The sequence below is a fragment of the Rattus norvegicus genome, chromosome 2 (genome assembly GCF_036323735.1).
Source record: "Rattus norvegicus strain BN/NHsdMcwi chromosome 2, GRCr8, whole genome shotgun sequence".
NCBI classification, from domain to species: domain Eukaryota; kingdom Metazoa; phylum Chordata; class Mammalia; order Rodentia; family Muridae; genus Rattus; species Rattus norvegicus.
In genome coordinates this window covers 184,802,596-184,829,473 of record NC_086020.1, presented here as the reverse complement: position 1 = coordinate 184,829,473, position 26,878 = coordinate 184,802,596, and the positions used below count along the sequence as shown (strand labels likewise).

The 26,878-nt window shown below is 51.2% G+C and overlaps 3 protein-coding genes across 47 annotated transcripts in view; 2 read left to right on the top strand and 1 right to left on the bottom strand.

Annotated features, from left to right (window-relative positions):
* The window catches only part of Snx27 (sorting nexin 27), an 83,002-nt gene extending 78,458 nt beyond the window's left edge, over positions 1 to 4,544 (top strand). The window contains exon 12 of one of the 2 annotated variants that reach the window (NM_001110151.1): positions 828 to 4,544. In NM_001110151.1, coding sequence (NP_001103621.1) covers positions 828 to 875 — 48 coding nt within the window. In that variant the 3' untranslated portion in view covers positions 876 to 4,544. Of the gene's footprint in view, positions 1 to 48 lie in introns of both variants that reach the window. The other variant, NM_152847.2, reaches the window with a different exon arrangement.
* Positions 4,545 to 10,284: 5,740 nt separating this feature from the next.
* Celf3 (CUGBP, Elav-like family member 3) lies at positions 10,285 to 24,396 on the bottom strand. 43 transcript variants are annotated; one of them, XR_010063651.1, is made up of 14 exons: positions 24,336 to 24,381; positions 23,470 to 23,575; positions 22,282 to 22,364; positions 17,566 to 17,614; positions 17,043 to 17,171; positions 16,865 to 16,944; positions 15,863 to 16,006; positions 15,588 to 15,729; positions 15,205 to 15,354; positions 14,622 to 14,687; positions 14,172 to 14,333; positions 13,783 to 13,926; positions 12,001 to 13,010; positions 10,285 to 11,318 (listed from the first exon to the last, which is right to left on the bottom strand). XR_010063651.1 is itself a non-coding variant. In XM_063282393.1 (14 exons), the coding sequence occupies exons 4-13, from the start codon at positions 17,612 to 17,614 to the stop codon at positions 12,883 to 12,885; spliced, it is 1,191 nt and encodes a 396-aa protein (XP_063138463.1). In that variant the 5' UTR covers positions 22,282 to 22,364; positions 23,470 to 23,575; positions 24,336 to 24,396; the 3' UTR covers positions 10,285 to 11,318; positions 12,874 to 12,882. The 43 variants fall into 43 exon arrangements, 33 of the variants coding, with proteins under 33 accessions (XP_063138463.1, XP_063138458.1, XP_063138460.1 ...); XR_010063652.1 differs by having other exon boundaries at positions 14,622 to 14,771; positions 24,336 to 24,371; XR_010063649.1 differs by lacking the exon at positions 17,566 to 17,614 and adding an exon at positions 17,468 to 17,519 and having other exon boundaries at positions 14,622 to 14,771; positions 24,336 to 24,371.
* Riiad1 (regulatory subunit of type II PKA R-subunit domain containing 1) overlaps positions 22,130 to 26,878 on the top strand; it is an 18,397-nt gene continuing 13,648 nt past the window's right edge. For both annotated transcript variants that reach the window (XM_063281074.1, XM_063281075.1), the window contains exons 1-2: positions 22,130 to 22,396; positions 22,547 to 22,630. The gene's annotated coding sequence lies outside the window, so the exon portion shown is untranslated. The remainder of the gene's footprint in view (positions 22,397 to 22,546; positions 22,631 to 26,878) is intronic.

Below are 26,878 nucleotides of genomic sequence, written 5' to 3'. Positions count from 1 at the left end.
GACCATGACCAAATACCGGGACCTTCACCTCCATTTCTGTCTTTCTAGGAATATTAGTTAGAGACTGATTATCCCATGTGAGCCAGGACATTCTCCCAGCGATGCTGGCCTCTGGATGGTGAATGGGCTATGCAAAAAAGCCCTGCTTCTCCCCTTGTGTAGAGGGTGGACACTGGCTGCAGGCTCTCCCGTCTCTCATGACATCATGGACCCTCTTCTGCCTGTTTGTTTGATTTTTGTTGTTGTTGTTGTTGTTGTTTATTTGTTTGTTGTTTTTAATCAAATAACCCTCCATGCTGTTCCTGACCCGGAGAGTGCCTGTCCAGAGTTTTAGCCATCTGACTAGATAAGTCACAGTAGAGTCTTTCTTCACTAACCGAGAACATAAATGTGGGGACATTTTTTGCTACCGTTGTCTATAGGTGTCAGTGCTGGAGCAGACTTTAGAAGACTCTGTATAAATACTTAGCTACTTATTGTCAAAGAAAGTCAGAAAATGAAAGAGTACAGTCCGTCACGTGGAGGTTAGTGTTCTTGCTATAGTAGAAGAACACTGGGCTCTGGCAGTCATCTGGAATTTCTCCTGCTGCTTTTATCTGTGGTTTCGGGCATAGCAACTGCCTTAAATCTGGATTGTGTCTTTTGTAAAAGAGGAAGACTGAGGCAGGTGGTAAATATCAGAGTCCTCTGCTTTGAGAGGCTGTGGTTCGGATGGGGTTGAGTCAGGGTCAGCCAGGCATGCTGCTCCAGTCGTGTTGGACGGTTGTCTCCAGATTGGAGGCCAGGCTGCTCCTCAGTAACGCTTCTTTTTTTTTTTTTCCTTTCAGAATATTTTCCAGATGGCGAGGTCACAACAGAGGGATGTGGCCACCTAGCCTTTCCTCATCCCTTCCCCTTCCCTTTGCCCTCAGCCTCTTAGCCTTTTCATCTTTCATGTCAGACAGTAACCATTAACACAAAAGAAGAAAAAAGGAAAAAAGTCATTATATCCCAAAGTCCTAAGCTAAATATTATTAATAACCTCCTGTGAATTTTACACCTCTGGACCTGAGCTGGTAGCGAGCAGCAGGTTGATAGTGCCAGAAGTCCACTGAGATCAGACAGAAACAAGCCCAGCACCTCGCCAAAGTCATCCTTGTCCTTTTACCCGGGGCCTCATAACAACAGACTCTCCTTGTACTATATTTTTAAAACTGGAACTATGAACTCCATCCATTTGCACTGTTCAAGCATATATATGTATGTATGTAAAAATTATATATACACAAATTAGCTGCACGTATATACATATATATTTCTTTTTAAATTTCATATTGATGGCAGAACCTTTTTTAGCTTGTGTTTTTACACACCTTTCACTGAATTCATGACCTCTCTCTTGCTCTCTTTATTTTGAAACAAACTTTAAAAAGGAAAAAAAAAATACAGGGAAAATACCTCTCCTCATGAAGGACTCGAAAAGTTTACAACCTGCTTGGGTTTTCCTCCCTTTCTGTATTGAGTACGGTTTCTGGCTGTTGGTTTGCCATAGAGTCTGAGGAGCGAGGAGTGTAGTGTCTTTATCTTCAAGAGGGTGCTGAGGAGGAGAAAGGCTGTTTCTCAAGAGCGGCGAGGCTGCCGAGAGTCTGAAGACCTATAGTCTTGATTGCAAGTCATTTTCCTGATCCATCCTGCATCTCCTTCCTGTTCCTTTAGGGTCTTTTATATAAAGCTTCCTTGCAACTGGCCCAAACCAGAGTTCAGGGTCACATGAGGAGGCTGTTCCCACAGAAACTGTGACACTTCTCTTCCTGAGACAGACAGGGATCGTATCAGGAGTAAAGCTTGGCATCTGAGGCACCAAGGCAGGACATACGGAGGGGAGGGAGGGAAGAAAGAAGGAAGGAAGGAAAGAAGGAAGGAAGCAGTGCCTCATGTGTATAAGGGCCTTACCTCCTCCATTCCTGTCCAGTAACCATCTATATTTTATATCCTCTGTGAGTTCTTTAAACAGTTGTGTGTGGAGGGAGTGCCTTGGGTAAACTTAGCCCTGTTCATGACAGCTGAGGGCCCAAGAAGTGGGAATATGGTCGGTTTTAGTTGACCACCACCATTTCCTTCAAAGGAGACTGAGGAGAAAACTCTTAGAGTTCTTTACCTGGGGGTGGGCCTGGGCCGGTTCTGTTGGTAGAGTGCTTGCCTAACATGGGTGAAGCCCTAAGTTCCATCTCCAGCACTACATAAAACTTGGGTGTTGTAGTGCATCCCTGTAATCTCAGCACTTGGGAGGGGAATACAGGAAACTCAGAATTTTCAAGTCCACCCCTCTGGTACCTAATGAGTTCAAGGCTATTCTGGATCACATATCTCAAAGGTAGAAGAGTTTTTTACCTGCTCCTGCACTTAGGCCTCATAGGACCTCAAAGCAACATGTGGGACAGAGCCCAGGCTGGCACTAGAGTAATATTCTTAAACCTTGAGTTCTTGTGTAAGGAATGCTCAGGTTAGGTACAACTAAAACACATCTTTGAAACTCTTTATCTACTTTACCTTCAATATTGAAACCGCCATCAGCTGCATCTTTGGCTTTCTGAGGCTGAGAGGCAGCTAGAATTGGATGTGGTCGGCAGTGCTGGACTTGGTTTAAAGTTTCTTTCAAGCCTTGGTTTTGCAGAGCATTATGAGGCCACTTTTCTGTCTCCATAATTCTAGCAGCCATTGTCCCAGGAAGGTGTGAACCTTTTCCCTTTCCTATCCCTTTCCTCTCCAAGCCTGTGGGACCACAAGGTTATAAAATATGGTGAGTGTTTAAAGTTGAAGAGAGCCGTACCTGATTTGAAGGCTTTCATCAGTATCAACTTGCCCTTTTAGCTTTAATAATGAGCCTGAGTACCTTAAGAGGGGGTGAGTTGATTCTCCCTCTCCAAGATGTTCTGGAGGCCAGCTGTGTGCAAACTGTAAAACAGCAGCAGTGCAGCCCATCCATCCCTCAGTGGGAGAGCCTGTGCTACAGCCTTCCAGAGTAGAGACAGGGCTTTGAAGGTCCTGAAGAGTTGAGCCCCAGACGTGTGGGGACTAACAGATCTGAGTAGGAACATGCTACTTCAGGTAGTCTTGCTGCCAAAACACCCAGCTGCAGCAGGGAGATGGGAAGAAGGAGGTCCCACAGGCCCACAGTGGGGCTGCAGTCATGGAGGAGGAGGTCACTATGGCCTAGAGGCCCACAGGATCAAGTTCTTTTGCATGAAGCAGTGTTAGATGTAACATATCCCTCCCCCAAGCCCCTTGCGCTTCCTTTCTCTAATCTGTTCTATGTTTCTTAGTCTTGGCTTCTGCCCAGAGAGGCATCTACAGTTTTCTTGGACAGTTTGTCTCTAGGAATGGGATGTCCCTTCCCAGCTTCACTCTGGCAGGATCTTCCTGGTCTCCAGCTGTTGTTTCCTCCACGTTGAGTTTCTGTTCTCTGAGACAAAAATTCAGAGATTTTTATGGAACAGGAAAATACTTAGGCCCTGAGAAACCTGGCACTCTAGGAAGCTTTGCTTGGGCAGTACTTTGAGCTTCTGCTCTTTGTATTTTTATCCTGGTCTCCGTTTTCTGCCTTCCCCTTGCCGAGGCCTAGGCTCAGCCCAGCTACAGATGTGTCAGTGTTCAGGGCAGCGCCCGGCCTTGACAGAGCTCTCAGGGAGGAACAAGGTAAATGCTCTAGCATCCTCTTGCCTGGCCCATTTAATTTTATCCTTTAGTTACCAGGGCCAGTAGCTTTGAATTATCCTTTCATTACTCCAAACCCAATGCCTGAAGCAGCAAAATAGGACACTGATAAGAGGGAACACCTCTCTCATCTCAGAACTCCCAGCTTAAGTTCCGGCTCCTAGAAAGCAGTTTTCTTAAAGGGACCTACATGCATTTGAGTAGAGCCAGTCTCTAGGAATGGAGGCCCTTTCTGCCCTCCTGCCCATTGTGCTGTCTGGAGGGATGGCCTCAGCACACTGCTGCTCCTTCACCAGTTTCATGGGCTGCTTTAACTTCTTTTTGGAGGAGCAGCAGTGTGGCTGAGTACTTAGAGCTGGTGGGAGGGAGAATGCTTCTTTAGTCCTCCATCTTGGGCTCCTCTTATCTAACCCCCGGCATATGTACCAGGCCTCCTTTACCTGGATAACTGCAGCTTCCTCTCAGCGGTAACTGAGGGCGCGTAGGCACCAGGCTCTGGGGAGGAATGAGACTGAAGAGGGCAGATCCTGGTAGGAGCACTTGGCCAGCTGCTGACCATGGGTGCCGCCTTGTTATTGTGCCCCCTTCTAAGCTGGTGAGCTGGGCTTCAGTTTTTCCCAGGCCATGCACACTTTTAATTTATTTGAGAGAAACTAATTGTATTTTCACTGCAGTATCTTGTACTTTTGTTTGTGATTTACGAATGTGAAGAGAATGCAGAGACCCAGTGGCTCCAGTGCTTCTCCAGGCCCTGCCCTAGAGCTAACCACTCTAAGACTGTTTGGTAATGTCACTTAGTGTAATTAATTGTAACATATTCTTTTAAATAAATTGATTTATTGATGAAACAATTCTTTGGTTTCCTAGACTACAAATCCTTTGGGTTATGTGGGAAGGACTAAAGAGGGGCCTTTGGCAGTTGAGTTGGAGTGGCTAGTCTGAAAATGAGAAGGGACATCTAGCCGCTTTCCCCAGCTAGCCAGCGAAGCAGTTGCGGCAGGAAGGAGCCCCTCTGTCCCCAGTGGCTCCCTCAGGAACTCCAACCGCCTCCTTAGTTCTTGGATTGTTGAGCCCTCCTTTGCAAAGCCTTGTGACTGTTCACTGTTCCCAGACCCCTCACCAACCAAGCACAGGTAAAGCCCGGCAGAGCCTTTGAGACTTGGTGTTATGTTCCCTGACCCTAGCATGTGTCTCTCACTCATGAGTAACTGGGGAGACAGTTTCCATGTCCCCTGCTGAGTGCTTGGCATACCAGGTACTCTGGGGGTGTGACCCTCCCAGATCACATCCTGAGAATAAAAGTGCCTTGCTGTCCTCGGGCTTACAGAGAACCCAGCACCGGGCCACCTCCCTATCCAGAAGGGAGTCTGCTCTCCAAAGAGCTTATCATTTGTAGTGGGTCAGGCATTTCCATTTTTGTATGAGTCATCATTCTTTGGTATTTTCATGGCGCTTTACCACGTGCTTTGGTCCTTAGTTGACCCTAACAGCAAGGACACCAAGTTTGCCATTTTGTTTGGATTTGGGGCAAGACATTGTTCACGGTCTCATTCACCTAGTCTTGGATAATACTATGCCACTGACCTCCTTAATAAGAAGGAGAGAACTATAGAAGGTAGACTTACAGTCACAGAGGCTAAAGTAACAGCATTAGTAAGCGTGGGTGTGGGACGTTGTGTAAGAAATCGCAGGTGCAGGAAGGCTCACAGCCTCACAGAGGAGGCAGGCCGATGATTCACAGGGAAAGGTTTCAGTGCTACAAGAACGATCATAAAGACCCAGGTGTGGTGGTACATGCCTGTAACCCCTGGACTCAGCACACAGGAGGTTCAGGAGTGCAAGGCCAGCTTCAGCTACATAGTAAGTTCGGGGCCAGCCTGGGCCATGTAAGACCCTGTCTCAAAAGCATGGGAGAGAGCAAGATGGTCCAGTGGGTAAAGACGCTTGCTGCCAAGGCTGACAGCCTGAGTTAGAATCCTGGGTTCCGCATGGTGGAAAGAGAAAAATGATTTCACACAAGTTCTCTGCACACACATATACAATAAATGTGATAAATCTTAAGATGAAGATATAAGGAAACTCTGAGTGCTGATTAATGTAAATGCTTTAACACGAGCAGGATTTCATCAAGCAGGTATCAAGACTATTGGCTGTTCTGTTCAAGACCACTGCAGCCTGCAGAGTCAAGAGGCGTGGGGTAGGAACAGAACAGACCTGTCCTGAGCAGTGACTAGTTCTGTGCCAGTGGAATATAGGGCATGTCCAAGAATGCAGGAGGAGGTAAGGATGCTCCCAGCCCCTTTTTACAGTGTATGTGTGTGTTCGAACGTATGTGTCACAGTAAATGTGTGTCAGAGGGCAATTTATGGGAGTTGATTCTCCCTCCAGCATGTGAAAGATGGGATGAGTTAGGAAACTGGTATAATTATCCCATTAAGATGCACACACGAGGGGTTGGGGATATGGGGTGTTGTGGAGGGGAAACTGGGAAGGGGAATAACATTTGAAATGTAAATAAATAACCAATTAAAAATGAAAAAAAGCACACACAGTAATAACTGAAAGGAAGGAAATAGATACAAGGAAAAATTATAGAAACAAAATCTTTTGTGATTTAATAACACTGAATTTACGTGAGATTGGTGAAGGTCTCCCAAGCTTCATGTGACTAGAGAATCAAACTGTTTAAGAGTTGAGCCAGGCCAGGTGGATGCACTGTAATGCCAGCACTTGGGATGTACTTGTAGGATGATCTGCAATTCTGTGGCTATATAGCAAGCTCAAAGCCAGCCGGGACTACATGAGATTCTACTTCAAAAAATAAAGTAGAATGGGGCAGTATTTTCAAGGCAGAGAGGCAGGCAGATCTCTGTGAGTTTGAGACTAGCCTGGTCTACAGAGTTAGTTCCAAGACAGCCAGGGCTACACAGAAAAAGACATCTCAAAATGCCAAAAACAAAACAAAACCAACCAAACAAAACACAAAGTAGGCTAGAGAGCTGTCTTTCTGGTTAAGAGCACTGTCTCCAATTCCAAAGGACCTAGCACTCACAGTAGCTCACAACCCTCTCCAGTTCCAGGGGTGCAGCCTCCTTGTTGGTTTCTTTGGGCACCAGGCAAATAAATATGTGGTCCACAGATAAACATGTGGACACGCCCATAAAAATCTTAAAGCCGGCCATGGCGAGACAAGCCTTTAAACCCAACAGATAGAGGGGCATAGATAGGGGATCCTTGAGTCTGAGGCCAGTGTGGTCTGCAGAGAGAGTTCCAGGACAACCTAGGGCTACATAGAGAAACTCTGTCTTTAAATAAATCTTGACTAAAAAGAAAGCAAAGCCCCAAGATTTTGGAGGGAACATGTAGTATTTGACTACTTAGATTTACAAAAGGTGGGAAATCCAGTATAGATATCTAGGAGTCATTTCTTTTTAAAAAAAAAAATGTGTGGGTATTTTGCCTTCCTGCACAGGTCTATGCACCACATATGCCTAGTGTAATGGATCCCCTGGAACTGGCGTTACACAGTTGTGAACTGCCACGTAGTGTTGGGAATTGAACCCAGGTCCCCTAGAGGAGCAGCCAGTGCTCTTAACTGCTTAGCTACCTTCTTCTGGCCCCAGGAGTCATTTCTTTAGAGATGTTCTTTTATGTGTATGTATGTGCACACGTGTGAGTTGGGATTTTCTGGTACTGAAGTTACAGTTGTGAGTCACTATGTGGGAGTTAGGATTCAAACCTGTGTCCTCTGCAAGAATGGTAAACACTTTTAACTGATAAGCCATCTCTCCAGCCCCACCAGTCATTTCCTCATTGTTTACTAAATAGCTCCTAGTGCTCAGAGCACCTGTTTAGAGCAGTAGCAATGAACAAGGCATATGCAAGGCAGTTATAATCCAGACTTGGTCATGAGTCGCTATGTGTGGCGATGTTTACTAGTAGGAAAACTAAGGGAAAAGGTAGTAACTTGTTCTTACTGAGCAGGCAAGGGGATTCAGTCCACAGAGGGAAATTTTGCATTTGGCAAGAGGAAGTTGACTCTTGGAGAATTAAGACAGTGAACCCTGTGTAGGTGCACACCTGCCATCCCAGAACGTGGGCAGTGGAGGCGGGAGGAGCAGGAGCTCAAGCTCATTCTTGACCACACAATGATTTGGGGACCATTCTAAGTGATATGTGCCTCGGTGGGCCACCAAAGTGATTGAGTGATTAAGGTGCTTGCTGCCAAGCCTGATGACCTAACTCAGTCCCCCAGGACCCACATGGTAAAAAGAGGGAATGAGCATCTTCCAGAAATTGCCTTGTAACTGCCACACGTGCACATGCTCACCCCACACATGGATGTGTGTGTGCACATTAAATGAGGCTGAGCCTGGTGGTGGTGGTGCACGCCCTTAATCCCAACACTCCAGAGACTGAGTTTGAGGCCAGCCTAGTCTATAGAGCGAGTCCAGAACTGCTAGAACTACGCAGAGAAACCCTGTCTAGAAAAAAACCAAATAAATTAGTAAGTAATAAAAAACAGGCTGCAAAGTGAGAACCCTTCTCTAAGAACGAAGATGTTAGGCCAAGGCTATTCAAATGCTCAGATTTAGAGAAAATAACTGAGGCTTGGCCATGAAGGGAATTGTTGGATCACAGATACTCGAAACCAAAGAAGTGAATGGTGTACTGGAGAAGGCCATGGACGCACAGTCAGCACGGCTCAGCACATCCTCACAGCATGTGCCTAGTTCTCAGCTCTAAAAGTACAGAAAAGGACGAGTTATTGAACTCGTTCAGGGCCTTCCCTGCCATGTTCTTGTCAGCTGTAGTTTTCCTATTGTGGGATCTGCCCTTGGGGTTGGGTTTTAGGTCGTGTCTCTTCTGTTAACATGACACTTTCTCTTCAGCAAGTTATTAGGAGCATATAATAGAAGCAGCCCCTGAGGTGCTGCCACATCTGCCTAAGCCCAAAGATACCAGGAGCGAGGAGGCACAGTCATTCTCGGAGAGTCTGTTGAAAGTTCACAGACACCAACCACCAGCTCTGATTGGCCGTACATTTGCTTCTTCTCATGCCGTCACACACATGCACACACTTGTCACTGAGATTTCGGAAGTTTTGTTACTAGCTAAACATCCTACCTAGAGCCTTATTGTCAGGCCTTTAATCTTCATTGGTGCTCTGAGTTACAGCTTGACTGGATTTAAAGCCAACCTAGGAGAGCATGCCCACAGAGGATGAGCTGGGAAGGGCTCTGTAAGTGTGGCTGACACCATCCCATGAGCCCACACTGAATGAAATAAGAAAAAACACAAGCACACTATCTGCTTTGGAGTTATAAGCAAGCAACCTCCAGCTACCACCATGACGGGCTTGCCTTCCTCACCAACATGGCCTTTGCCCCCTGGTCATAAGAAAAGCCAAGAATATGGAATCCACCCCATTTTTGATCTCCACCACACTAAGATTTTGCTTCTCCCTGAAGCCACACACAGTATCTTCACAGTGCCATGTGTGTGTGTGTGTGCGCGCTCGCGTGTGCCTGCCTGTCTGCTTGTCTGTCTGTCCCAGGCTGGCCTCAAACTTCTGAACCCACTAGAATTGCAGCCATGTGCTGCCATGCTCTGACTTCCTTTATAGACTATTAGTGGCTGTGCTAAGAGAAGGGTTGAGGGACTGTGGGGTGAGCTGTGAGATTTGACCCATGGCTGCAGTTTCTCTTCTGCCCTTGTTTGTACCCCTTTCCTCACCCTCGACACCTTCCTCCTCTTAACTCCCGACTTCTTTCTCATTTTCTCTGTATTGGTGTAGAGGGGGCCCTGTGCACTTGCCAAGTGTTTTGCCACTGAGCTACATCCCCAGCCTGACTTTGTACAACTCTGACCTGAGGCCAGATCGTAACTGGAGAGGGGCAAGTTTCTGAGGGCTGGCAGAGAGGAGCTACCAACAAACAGTGCTCAGTAAGGAAACCACAGCACGTGATCCCTGTGAGCCAACAGCAGTTCTCTGAAAGGAAACTGACTTTCAGACCTGCTGGATGGATCACTGCTGCAGCCTGTGATACTGCTGGGGGCTTCACCTCAGCTAACACATGGCTCGGAGTTGGCAAACGGTCAGTGTCTGGTCAGCATCCAGTCAGCGTCCATGGCTCTCTCCTTTCTGCCATTGTGACCCTCTTTCCTGCCTATAAAATGGTATCCATCCCATCCCACAGGGTTGATGGAGAATAAGGAGGTGAACATTACGGGGTTGGACAGGACCGCAAACAGCAATGGTAGTATCAAGGCCAGCTCCTAGGGTCCCTGAAACTACAGGAACCCAACCCTAGAGGGGCATAGCTGGAGACAGGGAAAGGCCTCCTGACCAGTCAGCGCTTGCCTCTGCACTCACCTGCAGATGGTTTCCCCTGGGCTTGACTGAAGAACATTCTAGAATTAAGCCCCAAAGATGAGCAGAAGAGTAGGATCCTGAAGTTATGGACAAGGTCTGAATACAGGGAGGGCTTGGCCTTCCACCAAAGTTTTGCTAAGCCGTAGTCCCTCTCTTCCTCCCTCCCTCCCCTTCCCAGTGTGAGCACCCTACTCTCAGCCTTCCACAACTCATAGTTGATGCTTTCAAATGTTTTTCTTTATTTAGACAGAAAAGGCCAACTCTTTAAAAGTAAAACTCAGTAAATAAGTTAAGTGTAGAGAAGTGTCAGAGATTGATTTCCCCTTCTCGCCCTTCACCTCCCACTCCCACCCCATGTTCTTCTCTCTAAAACCTCTTCCTAAAGAAAATGATCAGGTAATAAACCCCTTTAGCCCTCCCGGTACCCTTCCCCCAAAATACCCAATTACCCCCAAAGCAAAGGGAGAAAAATCAAGAGAGGGAAAAAAAAAAAAAAAGAATCCAAGGGTAACATTGTCTAAACTCTCAGAAAGAGAGATGGCAGCGTCTGGCTGGGTGGGCTAGTTAATGCCCTGGTGCTCATGGTATTTACATGGAGGGCCAGCAGAGACTGTAAACATTTTTAGGGATTCAGGGGAAGGTCTTTTCCTCATGAAAAAAGGGTCTCTGTGACTGACTGGCAGAGAGGCAGCCCTCAGGGCCCCCACATCCTCCTTGGAGGGGGCCCTTGGGGAAGGCAGTGAGTTTTAGGGCTGGGAGCCCGGGATTTGGAGATATCCTACCTCTAGGTGAGGGTGGAGGGGAATGTGGGAGCCAGCTTCTGAGAAGGCCGAGCCGTGGAGGAGAGGCTAGGTGAGGGCGCTTGGGAAAGAGAATGCCCTGCTGTCCTCCTGGGCCTCCACAGCTACTTCAGGCCCACTGAGGGGAGGCAAGTGTGAACAGTGGTTACAGAGCTCATCTCAGGAGCCTTAGCAGAAGGCAGATGCCCCTGAACCTTCAAGCCTATTCCTCACTTCCTCACAAAAGGCCAAAAGGGCACCGGGGAGGAAATAGGCTCTTGGAGGCAGGGAGGCAAAACTGGCCCTCCAGAGAGGCAAGATGGTGGGAATGAGCCAGGTCCTAGGCCCTTTGGGCCATGAAGCAGCTTTTGCCCCAAGTCCAATCAAGGCCCAGGGCAGATGTGCAGAGAAGGCCAGGGCCAGTCATAGGAAGAGGGTACGAAGTGCCCCTTCCTCTGGTATCTCCAGACCTGTGAAGGAAGGAAATAGAGGTGAAGCACAGGGAAAGTGGCTAGTACTGGTCACGGGGTCCGGGTAAGGCTGGGGTGGCAGGGAGTGATGGCACCTACGATGGGGCTACCTGAGAAAGGCAGGCATTGGAAAGGCCTCGGCCCAACAGACCCATCTGCTCACCTCCCCATCCCTTCAGCTATGAGGGCACAGAGCAAGAACAGAGAAATGGGGAAGGCGGTATGGAACAACACAGAAACTGAAGCTAGTGGGAAGAAACAAGTCAAAAATGACCGGAAGATAGAGCTAGATGAGGAGAGAAGCAAAGAAATGAGACAAACAGGCAGGCAGAGGTAACTAGAAGGAAGGAGAAGGGGTGCATGGATTAGACAGACACCTGGAGAGAGGGAAGCATCCCCAGAGACTTGGGATGACTCAAGAGAGGCTTAGGGATTGGAGTCTCATGGGGTGACACCACTCCCAGCCCTTAGTGTTCTCTCTCATTCCTCTTTGGAAAGGAACAAAGGAAGCAAGAGAACAATGCACGAACCACAGACCACAGTCACCAACCACTGTTGACCAGCACATCCCGCGAGCTGCCCCGGCCCTGAGCCTGAGCTGGGGGGCGTTTCCCACCATAGCCCCTCCCCAGATAACAAACAATTGGCTCCAAAGACAACACGCTTGTTCCATGCAACTTACAGGGGCCCGGAGCAGGGGTCCGGGATGGGGGCTTCAGCCGACAATGACACGGACCCTGGGCTGAGGGCCCCCAGGGTGGGGGGAGTTAAGCAGCCAGGATTGGGGGGAAAGGGGAGAAACAGAAATGTGGGTATTGTTCTTGGGTTGTGATTTTTCAAGGTTTGGGCCAAGGGAGATTAAACAAATCAAAGGTAAGTAGGGCTACAGGTCTGTGCCCCAAGGTTGGGTGGCAGCCTACAGTGGGCTGAGGGCTACTTAGTACAATTCCACTTCCTCCACTAAGCAAAACCACGCCCACTCCCACCTGCACTGTGTTCTGCTGCGGCCCTGGGAAATCAGCTGCAGTTCAGGGCAATGGGAACCGATCTGTCTCCACTTCTCTGGAGAACAGGTCTCAAAACCAAGAGGCTCTACAACCCTCCAGTTCTCCAAACCAGCCTCCTAGCCCCCAAAACCTACTCTTACCAATTCCATCCACCCAAAAGAAAACCAGAAAGAGAAAGACACAGACACATGAACGCTGACCAGACAAACAAGACCAGATACTGTGGAAAACTCCAGTAGACACAGGTGTAGACTTGGATCTCTCTGGGATGCTTTTGTGTGTGTGTGTGTGTGTGTGTGTGTGTGTGTGTGTGTGTGTGTGTGTGTGTACGCGCGCGCGCACGTGCACGTGCACGTACATATGCACACACAGAGGCATATGTGGGTGGGAGACACAACTGTAGTGGGGGGAGTGGCCCGGATTTCAATCCTCATGTCTAGCATCAGGGTGAGGTGGGTGGTAGTGGAAGGGTGGGACATTTACCTAAGGGGTCTGGCTGCAGTGTGTGAAGCCTGACACTGAAGTCACAGAACAAGAGCAGCACCCACCTGAAGCCCTTAGTAGGGTCTGTTTGCATCCTTAGGCCGCTTTAGCTGGACTTTGAGGCGCTTCATGCCAATCTGGAAACCGTTCATAGCCTGGATGGCAGCCTGGGCACTGGCCGGATTGTCGAAACTCACAAAGCCTGGGGTGAGAAGGGCATAAGGCCTGGCCCAGCCCTACATCGCCGTCCCACCATAGGGCCAGAGCTTGTTTGGTTTCCCAGCACCACCCTTCTTCTTCCGAGCAGCTCTAATACCACGAAACCAGCCTGGCACATAGTAGGCATTCAGAAATAGTTTGTTGGTGATACATTTAATGGGTGAATCCAGTCCAGCCATTCACACAAACTAGGATGTACTTTCCAGTATTCTGAAGGGTGGGCCCTTCCTCAGTCTGAGAGCTCTCACAAACATTCTTTTTGGAAATCCCGTAAGAGGCTTTTGAAACAAGGGACTGTGGCAAGCTTCCAAAGAACAGTAAAGCAACAGAAAGAAACCTATGTCCTTTTGAAATCCAGTATCTCCACATTACCTGAAATGGAGTTGGACTGTGTGTGTGTGTTTGCATGTGTGCGTGTGTATGTATGTATGTGTGTGTGCACGTGTGTGTGTGTGTTGACAGAACCTAGGCCCTCATGCCACTAAATGTACTCCAGAGATCTGATGTCTCGCCCCAAGGCTGGTTCTTAAGGAGGAGAGTGAGGCCGAGGTTTCTCCGGAGGAGATAGGCCTGAGTGGCACCTGTATGGGGTGGTGGGTGTGTCAGTGATAGTTCTTGTGTGGCCTTGGATACGCAGGCTTTCAAATACAGAGTTCACTGAGACCCTAAAATGCCTTCAGATGTGACGATCTTAGAGTTCTAAGAGTTCAAACAAAAATGTCCATACTCTGTCTTTTGGATCATCATATTCTTACCAAAACATTTGCTCTGATTGGTGGCCCGGTCAACAAAGACTTTGGCTGAGATGACATGACCAAAAGGGACAAACATCTGGAGGATCTCGGAGTCTGTGAACTCCTGGGGCAGGTGGTAGATGAAGATGTTACAGCCATCAGGGCCTGGGTGGCAGCAGAGACAGAAGGGATAGCTCAGAGACTGGGAAGTGCAGACTGGACGGGCAGAGGTGGGGGGAGAGCAGCCACCAATCCTGGCCCCCAGCAGTGTGGGCCAGGGTTCCCCACTCTGTCCGTCCTCACACACAGGCCCAGAGCTTGGGAAAGAGCCATCGGGAGTACCCGAGCCCACAACATGGCATTCTTATTCCTGTAGGTTTTCAGCTATCAGACCCTGCCCAGGCTGGCACCTTCCCGCTGCTGCTGCTGCTGCTGTTGCTGCTGCTGCTGCTGCTGCTGTTGCTGCTGCTGCTGCTGTTGCTGCTGAGGTGGTGGTGGGGGCTGCTGGGCGACCAGGGCTGGAGGCTGCGGGAACGCAGGTGCAACCAGGCTGTAGGCTGCAGGGTAGGCTGCTGGGGTAGTGAAGACAGAGAAAGCTAATGGGATTGCCCTGACTCCTCACAAGTAGCCTTGCCTCCCTCCTCAGCCCAAACCAGTGGGATCCATAGGCTGAGAAGATGTCAGGGAAGAGGCTTCCTCAGACCAAGTCCTGGGTGTGTGCCACTCTCACAAGCACAGAGTCTCAGGAAGGCCTGGGGGTGTGGTTGGCAGGGAGCAGAGAAGCTCAGACTGTAGTTCCTAGATGGATTTCCCCAGGCTAGTCCGCCCACCTGGGCAGGGCCTGGGCTAGAGAGCCTCACCTGTGTAGTGCTGCATTCCTGCGTAGGCCTGCTGGAGAGGGTCCACAGGGGCTGCAGGGCTCTGGGCTGCAGAGAGCATCACAAGCCATGAGTGGGTCTGGGGCATAATGGGAGCCTCACCAGCACTTCTCTCAGCAGACAGAGCCTCGTCTGGGGGTGGGGGAGACGAAAAGGGTAACGCATGTGGCAGTAGGAAAGGGGAAGAGCCCAGTGTTGGGGAAAGTCTGTGACTGACATGCCACTCTGTCACATTGCTTCGCCTCTCTAAGCCTCAGCTGCCCTAGCCAAGAGCCCAAAGAATGCTGGGAGCTCAGGAGCGCATGCCTTTAATTCCATACTCAGGGAGGCAGATAGGCAGATCTTTGAGAGACCCTGTCTCAAAAAACACTTTCAAAACAAAACAGAAAGGAAGGAGGAAGGAAAAGAAAAGAAAGGAACCCGAGGAGCATTTCCGCCCAGGAAGAGAGCAAGAAAAAGCACCTTAAACCCTGAGGTTGGAGAGGGGAGGTGTACCATGGCTGCCAGCAATGGGAGTAGTGACCGGATGGCTGATGGAGCAAGGTGGGCAGGCAGAGAGCCCCACCTGGGTAAGGGTGAACCCCGTTGGGATAGAGAGCATCAGGGGCAGGCTGCCCCGTGGGCTGGGTGGGCACTGGGCTGTAGCCGTTGACGCCCAAGGCAGCAGGAATGGCAGAGACCGGCGTGGCAGCAATGGCAGGAGGGGTGCTGGTTCCTAGGAAGGAGAACATGACAGCAACGGAGCAGAGACGGGCACACAGACGCAGAGAACCAGTAGGCAAAGCTGGGGGTGGGGGGACAGAGTGGAGCAAACAGACCCTCCTCTGACCCCTGAGCACCTCCTGCACCCCATGGCTTCCCCTAATCACGGCCACCATGCTGTCATTCCCTGCCCAGCTGCATTTGTCCCCAGCCCCGTCCACCTAGTCTGCCTAGCATAGGCCTTACCTGAGGATGGAGTGATGGGGGTGGCGATGAGGCCATTGGCATTGATGGCAGCCATGTGCTGCATCTGCACGGCAGCCATGGTGGCCATAGGGCTGAGGTAGGCACTGTGAGCTGCTACCAGGGCCGCCTGCTGCTGCATCAGCTGTGGGACGGAAGAGGAGAGTAGGCCCCGCCCCCAGCACTCGCTCTAACCCCTGCTTTGCTGTGGAGAGGGTGGGCCCGAAAGGACGTGGAGCTGAGCAAGTCTAGTACTGGGGGTGGGAGGGTGTGCTTACGGCCTGGGTGTAGGCGCTGTAGGCTCCAAACTGGAGGGCGATAGGGCTGAACATGCCCAGCTGGGTAGCCACCTGCTGCATCCGGCGGAGACCTCGCTCCTTCTCTGTGTCAGCAAACTTTACCACCAGGCTGGATGAGGCACCCTGAGCATGGGCCCCACATGTCACAGGAAGAGTCAGCGTCTGCTCCCTGGGGGGCCTCGTCTTGCCTCGGGCCTCCTTGGGAGCACAGCCATTACAAATGGGGAGATCCTAATCCCGCCATCTCCCTGCACTGGGATATGTAAAAGGCTAGATAGAATTGAGGAATGCGAAATTAAGTGAAAACAAAACAAAACCCCCAAAACTGGACAGACCGTGGACATAGAGCGGACTGCGCTGACAGTCCACAGTGGATTAGTTGTGGGGAATGTTAGTCTGACAGCTGTTCCATCGCCCTGCCATGATTCTGGACCCACGCCCAGGTCTCATGGAGTGCCCAGTGGGTAACACATCACACTTTAATGTTAGCCGGAGCCAAATCAAATCTAAATCGGAACATCTGCAAGTATTGTTACAGAGTCCTAGACTCTGAGAGGCGAAGGGGCCCAGCTGACTCAGCTCTCTGTCGATGCCTGAACTTTGAGTTGTGAGAGGCCCGCGTTTGTTGGAAGAAGCTAGCTGGCTCCGGCTGCAATTCCAGCTCACATTCAATTGAACGAACACTAACACTTAGGGACAGCAGTATCAACACGTGCTGAACAGGGCCTCTAAACCAGGGTCCTGACATCACAGAAGGTGAGGAGGAGCTGAGAGGAGGAGGCTGGAGATAAGCGGAAGGGAATTAGAAGTAAAGTTGAAGAGTAGCTACGGGAGGGTGGTGTTTGATTCGCTGATCCTTTTGGAAAAACTAAAAAAAAAAAAATAGAAGTCCTATCCTGAATGGAATTCTGCCCTGTGCCAGGGGCCTGGCAAGTGGGCCAGCTAGAGAGAGAGACAAGGAAGGAGAGGGCTGGGGCTCACCGGTAGAGTCCGGCTGCTGTGAAGAGTGTTAATGGCTGCCTGGGCCTCAGCATGAGTCTGGAACTTCACAAAGGCACAGCCTAGATAAGTGGATGGGGTGGAGAAGAGGGGTGAGTGCTTACCATGAAGGCACCCTACTGGGTCCTGCGGACAAGGGATAAGATGAAGGAAGGGCTACCTTTGCTGGTCCCGTCTGGCCCCCGGAGCACAGTGCACTCGTCTATAGTCCCAAACGGTTCAAACATCTTCCGGACATCCTCATCTGTCTGCTGCTTTCCTAGCATCCCCACAAAGAGCTTCCGGTCTTCTGGGGGTAGGGCATAGGAGGGGAGGAATGTACAGGGTCTCCTGGCCATGTTCCCAGCGCTCCACCTTCGCATATACGCGTTGCTCCTGACACTACCTCCCCCATCCCGGGGAACAGCGGCTCCAGGGTGTAACGAACTGATAGTTGGGAATTAGAGTTCAATAACATGCAGTATTCCGCTCTGAAGGACTTGAACTCTACTTGGCCTGTTTTGTAACCTCTACAAACCAGCCAGATCTCACCCCCTACCACCCACTCCTTAACCCCAACTTTAGCAGATAATTCTTTAGCATTACCAGACTTCCTTCCTCAAGAAAGGCTGTCCTTCAGCTCCATCAAGCCCTGGGCCTGGGGGTAGGAGAAAAGGGGCTAAATCCAAAGTTATAGAACCTACCTCCTCGACTCTCGCTGTCGGCTGGCTTGACCTGGATCGGCCTGTTCATCTATAGGAGAGAAAAGAAGGAAGCTGCCAGGGCCTCCTTGGAGCATCCAGGAGCCCTCCCCAGACTGAAGGGAGAGAAGTTGCCTCAGTCCTCTAAGTTGATGGGAAGGAAAGGTAGGGCCAATCTTATCTAGAATTCAGACCTAAAGGGATTAGAGGTATTGGGGAGAGGGGATGTGTTGGAAGATGTTCATGGGGGTACAGCTCTGGGCTCAGGTTGACCTCAGAATGCCTGGGTCACCTATAGGTGTTGCTCTTAGGTGAAAAAGGTCTGCTCTTAGGACCCAGGTCTTAAGTCAGAGCTCAACCAACAAACTGATCAGCCAGAGCTGCGTCCATTCTGCAAAGTAGGAACAAGCAGAGGCTATCTCAGGGAGAACCCCCAAGGAAAGCTGAGGGAGACCCCACTGAGGCCAAGAATTCCTTCTGACCACTGGAGGTGTGTCCGCCTCTCTTTCTGCTCCCCTACACCCCTTGACCCCAGGGGGAAGGCACTCGGGCAGCACAAAGGGAGCAGATGCCCAGTCTCCGTGGCAACGGGAGAATGCGCACCATGGCAACCGCCCACTCAGCCTGATTTATCCGTCCCCGTCGCCCTGGCGACCGTGGTGATGTCATCACTTCTGTTTCTCCACACACATCGGAGGACTGAAGGGGGGTGGGAACAGGGTATGCGGGGGGGGGGGGGTAGGGTATTGGGTGGGGGCTGGGAGATGGGGGAGGGGCCCAAGAAAGCTTCCTGGTCCCGGAGAGAGGTACCTGGAATGAGTCCTGCAGGGGCCATACTGTTCTGGTATCCTGTATCCCGCCTCCACAACCAATCCTTGCTATCTGAAGAGCTGAGAAAGCGCTCACGGAGCGCTGAAGGAGCGGAGGCTATCCTGCTCCTTTGCAGTCATCTTCCCTGACTCGGAAGTACTCCAGAGCTCTATCTATCCTCTCTCCCTGACACCCACAGTATCACCCTTTGTTCAGTCTCCAGTGTGGGCCGAAAATTTTCTAGTTCTATTCTCTGTGTCTTGTTTGGTGAGTGAACTTGGGAAATACTCCCACAGGTTGATCTCCTTAACCAAGATGGCGAGCACAAGTAGTGGAAAGTGGAAGAAGCATACAATGTTCTGCCTCTGAACTTCTTTTGCTATTGAGGACTCGGGCTGCTTGGGTCACACCCAGTCAGTCCCCTCACTCATGTGATGGTGGGACAGTCTTAATTCTAGAGACCAAAAGCATAAACAAGGCATTCATTTACATGCCTAGGGTGCTCTAAGGAAAGTCACTTAACTGAGAGGAGCCCTGCCCCTCACTAGCTGTGCCCCATCCAGGCTCCAACTTTCTCATCCGTTAAACAAGAGGATAGACCAGGAAGGCTGCAGTCCAATGCTGCTCAACTCTGGTGCTCTTGAATTTGGAAACCTTGAGTTAACATGGAGGATACAGAAATACCGCTCCCGGCTGGACTCTGCCAGCCAGGTGTTCACAGCCTTGGATCAAACCTGAGGCTCATATCCAGTGATATTCCTCCCCCAGCCTGCCCTCCCCCCAAATCTCTGGATCTGAGAGCAGCTGGTGGGGGGTGGGAGGGTCACAGTCACATAAATCCTCCTCCCAATCTGGGATTATCCTATCTGAAATTCAATCTCCTAAAGTGTGTGTGTGTGTGTGTGCGCGTGCGCGCGCTTGTCAGGAGAGGTCTGTGGGGTAGAAAGTTATGGCCAGTCACCTCTTCTGTACTGTCGCCAAAACAAACTCCCTCCTAGGCACCACAACAGCTAACCACATCCATCCCTCAAGATGGCGAGTCAGTCAGAATCAGGGCCACAGAATGGGGCAATCTTAGACTGGCACTTTGCCCGCCCTAACAAGTCTCTGAGAAGTTGCTGTTCTCTCAGAGGCTGAGAACCTGGGAGAGAAATGAGGTGATACCCGCCCTGCGCAGGCTTCCAGAACAAAAATAGCATATCAATAAATACCCACAGCTGATGCGCTTTCGCACGGAGACACAGCACAGACCACATTATGGATCTTGTGGCCAGAGCTCCCCACCCCCAACACCCTCACACCCTCACAGAGGACTTCTCAGTACTCCCGGCGCCCATTTTCAGTCCTCTCTCCCTGGCCTGGCACTTCCTGTGGGAAGTCAGCTTGTTAGCTCACCTGGGCACACCTGCCCCCTCCCCTGAGTCCAGCTGTGCTGTGTTACCTGGCAACCAGGCAGGCCTCTTCCCTAGCTTCCACCCACCGGGTGATAAGCCCTCCCCAGGGTTGCCGGAAGGAGGGGCTATCTATTTATACTCCAGCCAGGGATCTCTGATCTGCTTCCCCTAACAGGACCACTGTTCAGGTCCCTCCCACTCGTTAACAGTCAAGATCCCACCTCCAAAAAGAGCTCATTCTCTCACAAAATCTAACTCTCTTGGGGGTGCAGGTCTGGAGCCCTGCCCCTCCTGGTTCCACAGTTGAACCTGGTGTCCCAGAGACCACCATCCCCGCCTCAAGATCATGGGAAGACCCACATCTTGAGAGTGGGAGTTTGATCCAGAACAGATGGGGGAGATAAACCAGGCAGAGGCGTCCCTCACAACCAAAACTTCTAAGAGGCCACACCCTACTCAGAATGGATCCTGGGACCTGGGAACCATCCCGGGGACTCTCATTGGAGGGGAGTGGGGTTCAACAGTCACAGGCCAGCCTGAAACATCATCTAATCTGGGCGCACCTTCTAGATTGTGGGTGATAAAAGGGGGAGCAACACAAGCAGTCTAAAACTACACAGGTTAAAATAGACCTCGCAGGAGGGTTTGGAGATTAGACAGGAGCAGAAATGTGCTGACAGAACTGTCATTGGCTGACACCCTATATACACACAGACACCCCTCTCTCTCTCTCTCTCTCTCTCTCTCTCTCTCTCTCTCTCGGAGGCCCCTTGGTAAGGCACAAAGGTGAAATTTGACTATAGGTATCTCTTCCCTTAACTGACCTGAGTCAGTTTTCTCAACCCATTTGAGTGATTTCCCCCCCCCCACCCCCTAGAAGAACAGAACCCCTCATTTCCTAATAGAAACTTTATCAGTACCCCCTGGATTCTATCTACTGTGGCAAACTCTAAGTAGGAACTTAGTGTCACTTGGGAAGTCTGGAGCAGAGTGACAGAGTCATTCTTACCAGGGAGCCTTTTCTGACTCCTACGCCCAGCCCTCTGTCTTCTCAGGACCGAGTTTTACCTGAGCTTCACAGGTGCTGGAGAAGACAGATGCGGGGGACATGTCCCTAGCTGGTACTGTGCTTTTGGGGCTTCCGGTCACCCTCACACTGCCAAGTCCTTACTCTGGCCTCTTTTGGACTCTTTCCCCTGACTCTCCAGTTCCTGTAAGGGTTCTGAAATGAGGAACGGAACACAACAGCAATGGAGGTAAAACCTGATTCGTGAGGGCCTCTAGAACAAAAAAGGAGGGAAGCTGGGACTGGACAGCTCACACATTTCCCTAATCTGGTGTCAGGTGTTCACATGCATGTGCACATGAACAAGCACATGCTTACTCTAGACCCCCCCGTGCCAGTTCACACCAGTTCACACCCATGCCGCCCTCCACTCTGCGCAATGGCTGCTCCTGTTGGTTGGGAACAACAGGAACTATAAGATACTATAAGATAGTTGGGAGGGGCTGGAGGGAACCTCAAGGGAGTCTAAAGTTGGGGGAATATAAGTAGCTCTATTTCTTATATCCCCACCCCATCTGTTTTGTCTGTTTCCTCTCAGGAGGATGGGTGGCCAGTACCATTCTCTGTCCCATGTGGGGAAGAAGTAGAGGCTAGAACAAATGTCTCCAGTCAGTGCTGGGCAAAGGTTCGCTGTGGGCACTGAAGCTTCAGGAAGGGTTTCCTGGGACTCAGTCTGAGAGAAAACAGAAGCAGATAGATGGCCAAAAGGACCAAGAGGCTTCTTGGTGCCCATTCTCAGTTACAGACCCAAGCTTGTACAAAGTTGGCTCAGAAGAAGAAACAACAACAAAATGTTGCTTTGCAGGAGGGAAGCCACCTCAGCACCACCTTTGCTCTCCTGACTTCCCTGGGCACATTTGGTAGGGTCAAGCCTGATCTTCCACGATGGCATCAGCTCTGCTCTTGCCTGCTGTCCCCAAACTCATGTCCACTCCAGACCTTGATCTACTTTGATGCCCTGCGACTCTGTTTCAGAGTGCTTCCCGGGAGACAGGCAGGACAGCCTGTGTGATCTCAGAAAGCTGCACAGAACAGTCAAGCAGGCCCAGCTGCCTGTTCTTGGACCGCAGCACCCCTCCCCCATCTCATAGCCACCCAGCCTGCCTTAGCCAGCACCACAAAAGAGTGCCTGGCTGCCTCTTGCTCCCTCTGACACAGGTGTCCAGTCTACTCTACCTTCCTCCCATACAGCTAAGTCCTCCCTCTTGCATGGCCTGGGGACAGACCGGGGCGTGGGGGAGGAGCTGAAATGTGTGCCTCAGGAAATGTCCCAGTCACTCCACCAACCATTTTTGTTTCACACATCTACAGAGGGAAGGAGATGATGCTACAAGGACTTCCTGGTGATGAAGAGGCGGACCATGGCTCAGTGTCCTGGGTGGGTGGTGGGTCTGCAGCTGCTCCTAAGGCTTCTCTCAGCCCCGTGACCCTGCAGAGCACAGAACTCACCCCTGGGAGAGTCTTCTGTTCGTGCAGGGCACTCTGGGCCTTCAGGGCTGAATCGCGAGCACAGTACGTCAGGAAAGCACATCCTGAAGATACACATGCAGAGAGACAGTGTCGGGTGAGTCTTCAGGTTTCCCTTCCTAAGGGCTTCCCTGGGAGACCAAGGACCTGGATGTCCCCTTCTGGACATCCCTGCCTGCTGGGCTTGGGAAGGAGGAAGCATTTACCTAGAGGGATAAAAATTATACCCTATCTCTGGGTTGGTCAGGGACCTGGAGGTGAGGGACATGGGAGAGCATTTGATCTGTTCAGAGATGGGACTGGAGCAGGAAGAGCTGTAATCTCCAAACAGGTAGGGCAATATTGTGCGCTCTCTCCCTCCCTCCCTCCCTCCCTCCCTCCCTCCCTCCCTCCCTCCGTCCCTCCCTCCCTCCCTCCCTTCCTCCCTCCCCCCTCCTCTCTCTCTTTCACCTTCTCCTCCCTCCATCTTGACCACCATCACCCTCTCTTACATTTTCCCTACTTCTCGAATCTCCCAGACTCCACCAGAGACAGGTCTGCAGAGTGCGCGGAGAAGGAAGAGGGGGTGGGGGGAGCGACAGTCGGAAGTGCTTTTTCCTGGGCCCAAAGATTTCAGGGAGGTAGTGTGGCCCTGGGTTCCCAGACCCTGGAGCTCTCCAAGACCTGATTCCAGGCCAGCCCTGCTTAGCAGCACAGCGCTTGGAGAGACCTCGGGAACCTCTTCCTAGTAACTTTCCAAGTCCGATAAACGGTGTCCATTCTCTCTTCTCGACGCCCCTCTCCTCCGCGCTTTCACCTTAGTCCTGGGTTGCCCTGGCTTGGCTGTAGCCACTCTTTCTAGGTTAAACACACCTGTCCAGCCATCCCAACATTATCGGGGGCTTCTCCCATTGTCCATCTCGATCCTTTCCTAAATTTTCTTCTAACCCTTCTGTTGATCCCATACCATCAACTCCCTCCTCCATCTCTCGTGCAGAGTTCCCCTTAGTTTTTCACCCTACGGTACCTGACACTCAACTGGGTTCTCATTTAGGTCCTTTATCCAGTCCCCCAGGCCCTGAGAGACTTCCAAACCAGCCCTTTCCAGCCACTCCATCCCTCCAACTTCCTCCATCCTTTTGCCTCCCAGGCCACTCAGTGCCTCCTCTCCAGCCTGGCCTGACCCCTCACCCTTGTGCAGCCCGGTGTACTTGTCCTTGATGACAGTCAGCTCGAAGATCCGACCAAACTGCTCGAAGATGGGCTTCAGGTCCTTTTCCTCCAGATGCCTCGGGATCTGCCCCACAAACAGCTTGATGGCATCCGGCTCCTTCATTGGGGCGGCCCAGGAGGAGGGGCCGGGGGAACAGGGAGAGGCCCAAAGACAAGGGAAGCTGCCCAACCAGGAGGCAGGTGGTAGGGCCCAGGGGCCCAGCAGGGCCGGCTTTCCCTTTGGCCCCCAACCACAGTGCTGAGCAGAGGAGGGCTCTTCACACAAAGGAGTCGTGGGGAGTTGAGGGCTAGGGGTCAGGGGTCTAGGCAGACACTGTCAGACCCCCAGGGGGCATAGCCCAAGCAAAGGATCTCCCTCCCAGAGATCTGGCAAATATTCCAGGATGAGGGTCAGGGCAGCCAAGCCCTGGGGCGTTTGGGTGGTAGCTGGAGCTCAGAGGGCGGGGAGCAAAGGCACAAATGCCAAAGGAGATGGAATAAGAGTCAGAAGAAGGAGATAGGAAGGAGGCTGAGGGGCTAGGGGCCTGCTATAGTTGCCAGCAGCGTCATGAGGGGGTCCCTGCTCCTGATGTGGGGCAGGTGACTCTCTCGTTGGCTTCCTAGGGAGGACACCTCCCTTGTGGCTGATCCTTTTGCTGGGTCCGAAGATCCCTGATGCCAAATGCTTGATCTCTGATGGCGGCAGGGTTCCGGGGGTCCCTTCTGCCCTGCCCCCTTCAAGTTCTCCCTTGACCCCCCCCCTCCCACCCCCACCCTGTATGGTTCCCCCGCTTGGGCTGCTGCGGGCTACTCCCGACACTAGGGCTGCCTGCTTTCCCGGTCACCTGGGTCCCGGAGCTCTGCTCTCCGGACGCGCTCTCCTCAACAAAAACCTCCCCCCTCCACACCCCCCTCCCCACTCCCACCTCCTTTCCCCTGACATCAGTGATGTCAGTCTCAGGGGTGGAATACAAATTCTCTACCCTGGAGAGAGACGCACAACCCGGGCAAGAGCCACGCCCTCTTTCTATCTCTATTCTCCGTGACTCCCTTTCCGCCCCAGAAGAGCAGCTGGTCTTGATAACAACCCTTCCCCCATCTTACTCCCCAATCAGGAGTTGGGAAAGACACTAAGATGGAGAATTTATAGAGGAGCCCTAGGGTGGGGTCCATTGTTCCGGGGGTTGGAGCTGTCCCCGGTGCTGGAAGAGGAAGAGCAGACCCAGGAGATGGAAGCTGGGGGTGGGGAGGAGAGGGCAGCCTGGTCTTTGGGGAGTCTGAAAGTGAGAACCCAAGGAAGGAAACAAGGAAGGGAAAAGGGAAAGAGCAATCCCGCACGCTGAAGAGCAGGGAGAGATGTGTATATGAGGAAGGAAGTGGTCACAGGGTCTAGGGGGAAAGAGCAAAAGTGAGGCGGAGAGGAAAAAATTCAAACGGGTGTGGGAAAGGAGAGTCAGTGGAAGTGAGTCAGAGAGAGTCTGCATACTTTTCCAGAAAAAGGAACAAGAGTAGCTTAGCAGCCTGGCATTTTCAGACACCCCCTTCCTTCTCTCTGGAGGAGGTGTGTGTATACTTGGGCAGGGAGGCAGCAGCTGGCGGCAGCTCTCACTTGTACTATGCTTGAAGACCAAGACTCAGTGTCCGACTGTCCCCAGTATCTAGTGTGGTGTCTTGCTCGTACATAGTAGGTGCTTAACAAACGCTTCATGCAAGAGCCCGTGACAAGTGGAGAATCTTGATTCCTTCTGTGGGAACAGGCACAGGCACAGCTGCCAGGCTCCCCTCAGGGGCAGAGTATCCCATTTCTCCTTCCTTTGCTTCCTTTTGTTAGATTCGTTGGGTGGAACTCAGAATCAGATGAAAGGAGGCAAAAAATACATTAGAAACTACTTTTCTCCCAAACGATTACACTTCTAAACTTGGTCCTATGTTCCACAGTCTACGGGAAGATGAGCCCTCTGTGCTCCAGCACCACACCTGCCCCGTGTATCTGTTGGCATCAGCTCTCTGTGGTAGCAGTCCTGGTTCACCATCCATCCGCTCCCTTGGCAACTTCCGTGTAGCACCCCCTGCTTCCCCTTCTGCCCAGGCTGGAGCTGTCTCTGAGACGCCTGCATGCATCCTGGGGGTCTCCATTCCTGAGTTATCACAGCGATCAGGTCCCTCCACTGGAACTAAAACAACATGTCCTAGGGAGGTTTCCAAATGTGCTAGATTTTCTAACTGGGGAAACACACCGCCTCAGATGATATGGATGAAGAGACTAAAACACAGAGAGTCCAGCCTGGGCAGGGTGGGTCCTGAGGTCAGACGCTGAATGCTCACACCCAGCATTCCTTATGGGAATGAACTGGTGTGAACCTGGCCTTTCTTTCCCTCTGTGCTCACTGAAGCACTGGGTGAGACTTCATGCTTCCTCCTACTGCCCTGTTCCCTAGTGACCTCTTCCACCTTCTTTAATCTGGGTTTCTGTGGCCTGAAGCTACATTGTGTCTGTGTGTATAAATGTATATGTGAGTGAAGTAAGTGTATGTTTGCGACTTGATAACACTTCATCGTGCAGACGCCCAGGTCCTCCCAATAGGGTGCCCTAGAATGGGTTGAGAGGTTGAGAGGAGACTCCATGATGAGTAGCCTGGAGATGCCATGGGAGTGCCAGGGGACCAGGAAGTAGGAAGCTATAATTCTCCACAGTAACTTTCCATTCACCTGCCCCACCCCCTCTTCTCCTTTCTAGCCTTCTAATCTGATCTTGACATTTATGGAGACACTAAACAGATCACGCCCTGTGGACGTGGGAGACCCCACGGATGGGCCCACTGATCTCATTACCCTGTGTCTTCTCAGCAGATCTGCCGCCCTGCTGCTCATTCAGGCTCGAGCTTAATCATATTAATTGAAATATTAAACATTCACAAAAATGAATTTCAATGAACCCCTCCTGCTCCTCTTCCCAAGCAGCAACTGGGAGGCAGCTGGAGTCAGCAAAGAACTTTCCGTCCTTTGCTTATGTCCAGTCTGTGCTGCCGTCAGCCTCAGGGAGGGGAGAGGGTATTCAGCAGACTCTCCTCGCTGAATGGCTATGGGCAAGTATCCGCAGTGCTGTCAGTCTGAGGGATAAAGACTAAGGGGCCCTGTGGCTCAGGAGCCCATCGTCAGAATCTTCTCTCTAAGGAATGAGGCTCCAGGCCTTGATTTCCCCAGGAGATTTTCTCTACACAGCATCCATAAACTCACTCTTTCCTATTCCTCTGCAGCAAGAGCTAAGTTCTATGTATTAAAACATACATAGAACATACATACATACATACATACATACATACATAGGTGCTAGAGAGATGGCTCAGGAGTTAAGACACCGGCTGTTCTTTGAGAGGACCCAGGTTCA

Bases quoted from the DNA above. Each gene is read 5' to 3' on its own strand.
- Celf3 (XM_008761322.4), bottom strand. From the start codon at position 23,614: ATGAAGGAGCCGGATGCCATCAAGCTGTTTGTGGGGCAGATCCCGAGG. The intron at 17,615-22,281 runs GTGAGTTCTGTG...TCTCTCCTATAG, and splicing joins AACAGAAGACTCTCCCAGGG to ATGAACAGGCCGATCCAGGT. The intron at 14,772-15,204 runs GTGGGGCTCTCT...CCCCACCCCCAG, and splicing joins CGGGGTTCACCCTTACCCAG to ACGAGGCTCTGTCTGCTGAG.